Raw genomic sequence first — 9,149 nt, forward strand, 5'->3', positions numbered from 1 at the left:
AATTTTAATGGTGAACATTTTTTGCACTATCACAGCCTGTTTTCCTGCATGTTCCTCCGAATGTGTGCGATAATCTCACAAACCTGCCCTGAGAATGATTACATCTATATAGTGAGTTTCCAGAGAAGATCAGAAACAGTGTAGTTCATTCAATCTTAAGGCTTATCAATCCCAGTGATTCAGATTCTCCCCTGTGTGCATGCTGGTCCGGTCTAGCTCAGATCCTGTGTCATTGCCTCCAGAACAAACAGAACAATCTTAATAACTGATGACTGTTTGATCTTTTCTATTTTTCTACATCTTAATTTCAAGTCATGATGCAGGTATCCTATACCAAGATTGCCTACATGTTAACCATTATGAGCTCATTACGACCGTTCAGAATAGTGCTCAATGGAGGTTTTTCACAGCGTTCATGAAAAATAAAACAAGCAAAGTAACGATAATAGCTAAATCTCTGCAATGTGAATGTTACAGGGCTCATGATGCAAAAGGTAGTAATGAGGCACCGTACTCTCAATGACCGTCATCTTTCAACCACCCGTTCCTTTTTTAATAGTCATTGCTTAGCCTAACCGTTGGTAAGTGTGACATCCATTTCAAAGAGCCAATTAATTGTCCATGTCTGACAAGAGGGCTCTTTTATGCATAATTAATTAGTTGTAAATCAACACTTGAATGCAAAAGAGGTGAGAGATATTTGATGTAACTCCTAGTTTAAAGTCAAATATTAAATTCACCTTTTTAAGAAAAGTGTCTTCAATTTATAGAAGAACTTCTAATGAGATTTTAGAGCATGAGTTTTCAAAAATAAGACCAAAATGTAATGCAACACGTGTTCAATTGTCAACCGAGCAGCCGTTTGAGAAATCGAGAGATCGTTTGAGCATTGCCATTTGAGTCTTTCAACGGTTGTGTATAAAGTGAGATCAAAAATGAGTTGCGGCTTACTTAATCCCAGCACTCTGCCGAGGACTGATAAGAGTGCACACAGTTAATGTCTGGGTTAGATTACCATATTGAGAGTGTGAGGGGAGAAAGAGAAATAGTGTGTGTGTGTGTGTGTGTAATGGTGGACCTGTAAATATGTGGGTCAGCACTATAACTAATGGCCCCCAAAATATGCGTCAGTATCAAAATGCCTCTTCTTTTCCCCTTTTAAAACCGACGACACTTTATTTTTTTAAATTTCAAAACTACAGAAACAGATAAATCCCTTAAAAGATGTTTTTCTTTCATCACTTTAATGACAGACTTTGGACAAATGACTTGAGAAGAATTTGCTTATTGAGAAAAGAGAGACCTACAAGAAGGCCGAGTGTTTTACTTATCTGCTGTACATCATCACAGTACATTATTACAGGAAATACCAGACATTTTGATAGAGGCCTCTGGCGTGAGAGGAATGCAGCTAACAGGCACGTTGTGTATGATACAGACTTTTGTTTTGCGATCACACAAGTTAAGATAACAAAAAGGTTCAAAATCAGCTGTGGCTCTTCTCATCTACAGCAGCAGTGTAGAATATCATCACACGTGCATCAATCTGGGGGGGATGCATGTCTAACACCAAAGACCTGAATCACAAACCCACTTCTAACATTTGGCTTGAAGAGCGAAAGAGCAGTACATGAGTATGTCACTAGTGAGTATCATTTAAATCAATCAGTCACATGCATTTTAATAGGCTAAGCATCCAACAAAATATAAGCCAAAATGTTTTTAAAAAATGTTTAATTTAAACAAAAATGCAGTTTTAAAATAGATTTGCATGGTAATTCCTTCCTACAAAACAGTGGTGGGAAACATATAATGAAATATGATTTGAGTGTCAACTGCTTGATCAGAGCACACAAGGTGAAACTGCCCCCTGAAATACCATATGACTGTCAAAACAAACCGATGAGCCCTTTGCAGTCTGTGTAAACAACTGATTATCAGTCATATCAGCTGACTACATCTGTGCACCCTCAGAACGATCGACCAGAAGTCAGATAACAAAACATTAGATCAACAAAAAAAGCTAGGCACACCAGAGCGCCTGGAACTTCTCTTCTCTTCTAAACATTATCAACCAGGTTCACCGGTGATGACAGGTTAAGTTTGGTATGATTTGCTGGAGTAAAGAACAATAAATCTTATTTTCTGTCCTCATCAACTTGAAAGCAGTGATGTAGCGTTGTGATCAGTGTGAGTGGAGAAAAACAAGCGCTCGTGGCCCCTGATTTGGCCCGTTGCTATGCTCAATGTGCAGCAGCGTCTAGCAAAATAGGGGGTGACTTTGTTACAATAATGACAGTAAACGTAGAATCGGTTGCTTGCACCCCTGGGTCTGTATGCAACAACACACTGCGCTGGTGTTTTCCCATGCAGAGGATGTCTGTCCGCTCTGTGACTTTTGACCTCTTCTCTCCTGCAGGCTCCCGTTTAAACAGACCGTTCCTGCTTGGCACAAAAGGCTTGACCATGGCTGCTGCAGTTTATACAGCACATTGTTTTCTTTGTTTTATTGCACTGGTCAGAGCAGGCTTGTTGGGGGTCACATGGCCGTTAAGATGATCTGACATAATGCTGCTCTTCCTCGTCTTTGCAGAATGGAAGAGGTTTTATTTTGGGAGGTTTACCTTGGCCGAGGGAGCGTGGCTCTCGCATTGTGTGTGTGCGTGGCGTTCCATGTGCTGCACGGAGCGCGTGTGGTGTCTCTCCATTCCATCTGCCTGTCTGCCGAACTGAGGTTAGAGGTGGGAGAGCGTGGCCTTCAAGCCGGTGCATAGCTCCCTACTGTGGGCTGTCTCATCGGTCACTGCGTGTGTTTACATGTGCCTTGTTCAGCTGTTTTATAGACATCTCTGCTACCTCTGATTTGCAGTTAAAGCTGCGTCGTTGTGGTGCACCACTCTACTGCTGGAGCGCTGAATTTTCTACGTCCCACCAGTGGCACACCTGCTGAAGCGGGCCTCTAAATATTGCAGGACCCCTCTACTGCTGTTCTGTCTGGACTGTTTTTCTGTGTTTTGATTTGATCATTAGTTTCCTTTGTGTGTGTGTGTGTGTGTGTGTGTGTGGGCCTCCTGGCTGTTAATGGTTGCCTTTCTTTTTGTTTTGATGAACAGGAGCTGCTGGTGCCACCGGCAAGAGTGACTGGCTGATCCCAGTGGTGGCGGTTCCCTTCATTTTTCTGTAGTGCACCATGGTGTCCATAATTGGTGTTTGTGTGTGTTTTTTTGTTTCCATGTGTGGTGTAACATTAGGTTCCTTTCCCCTCAGCAGGTCATCTCTGCCCCCCCGCCCCCCATTATGTTGCATTCCATCGTAACCTGGATGCTTAAACGTTCCTTTTTTTGGCGTAATATTGCCTCGATTGTAGATTTTATTGAACGTTTGCGAACTGTATTTTATGAAAACAATTTGATATGAAAAATAAACTATAATTCTGTTTGTGTTGTCCGAACCTGTGTCTTGTGGTTGACCATAGATCGGTGGTCCCTGTTAATAATTCCCTCGGTGGCTTTTTTGGTATAACAGTAAAACCAACAGATGACCCTCTTAGCATTGCCACACTCTGTTGTGGAGACTTTGAACGCACCAGTAAATATGTGACGTGTGGGTGGAGCTGCAGGTTCAGAAGTGCTCTTGCAGCTCTCGGTCTTAGCGGGGACCCCACCGACCCACCGCAAGGAGGAAGCGCATCCCAAAGCTTCTGATGTTTGCTTCTTTCAAACAACAGATTCCTAATTATGCATGCATCTACCTACAGACGCCTGGACATTGGTTTGCAATTTCAATTTTGGAAATAGCACTCGCAAGGGTCGAAAAACGACCGCTTCGGTAGAAAGAGACCGACGACGCACTGCTCCCGTGAGGAAAACTTGCCCTAAAGTTCTCTTTATGGCGTTTCAAAATGACTGATTTTAACTTAAGGAACGAAAGCAACTATGGGATTTATTTTGCTGAAGATCTTAATGGATCTGTTCCGGACCAATTATTTCCAAACGACAGCATCACGACATGCCCGAACTTCACTGTGGACTCACAGGTTGTCGGGGTTGGAATATTTCTCTCCGTTTTTATTTCCGTGGCAATTCTTGGGAACATTTTGGTTATCTTGTCTGTTGTCTGCAATAAACATTTGCAGACTGTCACAAACTTCTTCATCGTCAATTTAGCCATGGCCGACCTGCTGCTGAGCCTCATTGTGCTGCCCTTTTCTGCATCTCTGGAGGTTCTGGGATGCTGGGTGTTCGGCCGGGTGTTCTGTAACATCTGGGCAGCGGTGGACGTGCTCTGCTGCACCGCATCCATCCTCAGCCTCTGCGTCATTTCCATCGACCGGTACATAGGCGTTAAACACTGCCTGAAGTACCCGACGATCATGACGGAGAAGAAGGCGATCGCTATTTTAGGGCTGGTGTGGGTTTCGTCCACGGTGATCTCCGTGGGGCCGCTCCTGGGGTGGAAAGAGCCGCCGCCCGTGGACGACAGGGTCTGCAGCATCACAGAGGAGCCCGGCTACGCGCTCTTCTCCTCGCTCTTCTCCTTCTACCTCCCACTCACGGTCATTCTCGTCATGTACTTTCGGGTGTACGTGGTGGCCCGCAGGACTACAAAGAGCCTGGAGGCGGGCGTCAAGCGAGAGAGGAATAAGTCCGTGGAAGTGGTCCTCCGGATACACTGCCGCAGCGTGCTGGAGGACGCGCGCCACTCCAGCTCCAAGAGCCACAAGAACCACCCGTTCCGAAGTTCGCTGTCGGTGCGGCTGATGAAGTTCTCCCGGGAGAAAAAGGCTGCTAAAACCCTCGCCATCGTCGTGGGGATGTTCACCGTGTGCTGGCTGCCGTTTTTCTTCGTTCTTCCTATGGGTATGTAGTACTGGAATTGTTCTAGTAGGCTGCATTAAATCCGTTCATAGAAACTGCAATTACGCTTCAACACATGGACTGATGGGGAAAATCGTTTGCAGGGATATATTTAGTCCTCGTTTTATTTTAATGAGGTCACTTGAATTCAATCAACTTTGCTCGTCCAGAGAACCGGGTAGATTAATGTACGACGTAATATACTTTTTGGCTGTACTAAATCAATACACTATAGTCTAAGAACATGTCACTACAATAACGCACATTGAGGCATCAGAGGAAAACGATTCATGTTTTTTATAAATAATAATTCTTAGAGCACTACACTGATAACAATTTGATAAATGAAATCTCTGAACATCTTGGAGCCGTCTATTCCGTTAGTACCGTTTCCATTTGGCTGTTTTTGTCAGTCACCTAGTAACACAATAAACACCTGTTTGTTTGTGATGGGTTTGTGTTTCATGATCTTCAATGAAAGGGAAGTGTAATTTGAACATTCAAATTCTATCAAAGTCTATTTACATTGAGAACGAGAAATAGCAACAGACCGCATTGATTGCCTGAGACATCGTCATTTAATGAAAATAAACCTGAGGGTGTGACTAATTAATTTAGGATTATATAGATATATATGTCTAAATATCTATATGGATATATATCTATATATATAAAACTAAATATGCAAGAATACTAAATAAAGTAGCCTTTTTTGACGACACACACACACTTTGGTGCGCTCATTACTCTTAATTTGGCCTATTATTCATCATCATCGGTTGTCAATGCTGTTAACAGATGGCTTATTTCTTATCAGGTATAGACGCGCACAGTCCTCTCATTCTTGCTGCAAGTCGGATTTATTGACTGAGAGCACCACAATACACCACCACAATCTTATATTGTTTTTATACACATTTTACAGCGTCTTCGCCTGGGAAACATCCCCCAGGTTCTCAACTCTGCAGAGTCGTTACTTAGTGTTTCACTCTGCTAAACTGTTTGTATTCAAAAGGAGCTCTGCCAAAAGGAATAACGAGCTTGAAGGTTGTTGTTTTTACATTTTTGCTTCCGTAGGGCAATTAATGTGTACGATACATTTGGATTCTAAACCAAACCTTGTTTTTATTATCATTATGACATCACGTGTCTCTCAGAGCTCAATGGAATTTAGGGGTCGCTGCTGGAAATGTGTCCCGCCAAATCTCCTCAGACCTGCTGTTCTGCAATCGGACCCTGCACTTTGAAGTTGTTCACACACAACACAAAGTCCCCATGAGGATCAACAGAGTGTTACCCTGTTTTATAGGGTCATCCCTTTAGGGGGCTGCACTCTGTTTCTTACTGACTGCAGCCAAGTGTGCAACAGTCACCACCAGTCGCGGCTCCGCTTTTCCCATCGTTGGTCCGTCAGTCAGAGAGATTGATGTTGGAACATTGTTGAAACATTAATGGAAAAATTGAAGCTGAGAGGCACACATATGTCCCAAGTGCCAATTATGCCCGTTCTGTGTGATAATGCAGAACTAGGCTCTGTAGTGTGACTCACTTGGAGCCCCAGAGAGTGCCCTTACACAATTTGCATTTATTAGTGCACTAGACTCATGAATACAAGATACTGTTGAAATAAAAAAAGATTATTAGAAATTCTTCTCTCACAAAGAATATTGATTTGAGTTTATATATACATCTCTATATATATATATAAATTACTATTAGATATTTAGAATTTGCTGCTTTTGCTTTATTTGTTGCTGACATAAATCCAACAAGCATAACACACTCATTCATACATTTCTCAAGTTTAGTTGTTTAGTTTAGTTGACTTTCTTTGTATTACTGTGCATTCTATACATTCTATAAGGAATAATGGTAGACTTGGTCTGAAGACAGTGACATATTTTTGCAATTTCTATCGATACCAAATTAGTCTCAGACAATTAAAGTAATTAAGAACGTTAGTAAGCTCAGCATTTTCCTTGAAATTGAAGATGGAAATAATGAAACCCATTGATTCCTCCCCCATCCCGAGGTCCCATTTGGTACAGCCCATATCAACAGCTAGTGGGGAGGGGGGCATCCATGTTGGCATGTTCATCAGAGGGCCTTCCTGAACTAGGAAGGGGATCCAGGAGGGAACAATTATTTGAAATGAAAGCAAAGAAGAAACAATAATACAAATAGTTTAATGAAAACATAGGTAATAAAGCAAATTATTGAATTCTGATAACACATGTGAAATGCAATACACTAAGCAGATAGATATAGGAGCTTGTCACGTGGCAAGTACTGCATTTTATGGCAGAGACTTCCTGTCTTTATTAAAAAAAACAACGTAAATTAGCCACACTGTTTCTCTGAGTGATGAACTGCTTTATAATGAGGCAAGCAGGCAGTGTCATTACCTGGATAATCCGTCCAACACACGCCTCCTGCTGCTGCAAATACAAATGCAGCACATTTGAAGCTAAAATTAGTTTCAGTTTGTTATATAGCTGATATCAAAACAGCATGAAATATTATTATAAAAAAGTACTACCATTTTTTGATTTTGCTAAATTGAAATCATTCTATAATGTTATTTGGAAGAACATTATAAGCCTCAGTCCGTTATTTTAAATGTCATTTAAAAAAAAGGTTCTATTACCTAAAAAAAAACAGATAACTGTAACTGGCCACGGCAGGATTTTATACAATGTAGAGACCACATACATGTGGTTGAAGCATGGTCTATATTTTAAAAAATATCTTTGAGAAACTGTTGTATTATTAATGGAATAATGAAAACTTGTTCTCGTTTTGTGCATTAATTGTATGTTTCACAAACAAATGTTTCATACTGCTCCATTTCCTTTTTTAGGTGCCCTTTTTCCAGCCTTGAAGCCATCAGAAACTTTGTTCAAGGTAGTCTTCTGGCTGGGCTACTTCAACAGCTGCATCAACCCCATGATCTACCCCTGCTCCAGCAAAGAGTTCCAGCGCGCCTTCACCCGACTGCTCAGGTGCCAGTGTCGGCAGAGACGGAAGGTCCTGCATCGCTTCTATGACCACAGGTGGCGGGCGGCCGTCAGGGGAAAGACGAGGGATCAGAGGGGAGACTGTAAGCCTGGCTATCTAGCGCACAGAACCTGTGGAAACTCTTCGCTACACAAGGAAAAAGCGCCCTCGGTGGGTTTCAAGAGGTGGAGTCTGTTTCCTCCCCTGCAAAAATCTTCTTTTCAGCTGAAAGAGAAAGTGAACAATCTGTCCAATAAAATCAAGGGGGGGGCAGGAAAAGGAGCCAAACCTGCAGTGGGTCGGATGGATATAGTAGACACAGTCTCTTTGGGGATTTACAACTCTTGTGAGCAGAGTAGTTATCAGTTCTATGATCTGGCAGACTGCTATGGTCTTAAAGAGACTGACATTTAGGAGGCAACCAGAGAATAGTTCATTCATTTAAAGAGAGCCATATTGGAATGACATAGGGAATCCTTTTATGTTCGATTCAGTTCATTTTATTTTGTATAGCCCAAAATCGCAAATTAAAAATTTGCTTCAGAGGGCTTTACAGTCTGTACACATGTGCCATGATCTGTCCCGAAGCCCTTAAACAGGCAAAAAAAAAACTCCCCAAAAAAACTTCCATGGGGAAAAAAGGGAAGAAACCTTTGGGAGACTACAATGGATGTGTACAGAAGGAACAATGGAAAAAATGTCCAATACATTCAGTTTCTATAACAGAGATGATTTCCATAATTGCGAGTAGCAAACCAGGTGTACATCAGAGCAACAAAACATCTGTAAATTCTGTAAATCCAAGCTTGATTAAAGCTGCAGACTGAACAAACATTGGCTTGATCCCACCTCACACAGGACTGAAAATGCATCCATCAGTGACATCATGTTTATAGAGATTGAAATTCGAAAACGGGGTAGCCAACTTCTTAGAACTACTGTAATTGCTCTCACTTGGAAGCATTGTGCGTCATCACTACACAACCTTGTTGACATGCGTGTGATCTTTAGCATTATCCTTATTATTACCTCATTTTTAAATATATGACATTTATATTTCTAATGTTTTTGGACAGGAAATAACATCTGTAACAACTATAAGGATTGAAGCAAGAGTTAGTAACACATTTGTTCACTTGTGTGGATTTAATCCAATGTGTAAAATGTAACGATAATATTTCATCCACTTTTGGGATTTTGACAAGGCATTGTGAAGGTAAGAGTCCACCTGTGAAGTAGGATGCTGCACAGTATTTATTCTGTTTATTAACTGATTAATAAATTCAGTTTGCAATG

The 9,149-nt window shown here is 41.6% G+C and overlaps 1 protein-coding gene across 1 annotated transcript; it reads left to right on the plus strand.

Annotated features, from left to right (window-relative positions):
* The first annotated feature begins 3,530 nt into the window (after window positions 1–3,530).
* adra1d (adrenoceptor alpha 1D) lies at window positions 3,531–9,149 on the plus strand. Its single transcript, XM_037473139.2, has 2 exons — window positions 3,531–4,859; window positions 7,717–9,149. The coding sequence occupies exons 1-2, from the start codon at window positions 3,902–3,904 to the stop codon at window positions 8,265–8,267; spliced, it is 1,509 nt and encodes a 502-aa protein (XP_037329036.2). The 5' UTR covers window positions 3,531–3,901; the 3' UTR covers window positions 8,268–9,149.

Source organism: Pungitius pungitius, chromosome 9 (genome assembly GCF_949316345.1).
Source record: "Pungitius pungitius chromosome 9, fPunPun2.1, whole genome shotgun sequence".
Classification (NCBI taxonomy): Eukaryota; Metazoa; Chordata; class Actinopteri; order Perciformes; family Gasterosteidae; genus Pungitius; species Pungitius pungitius.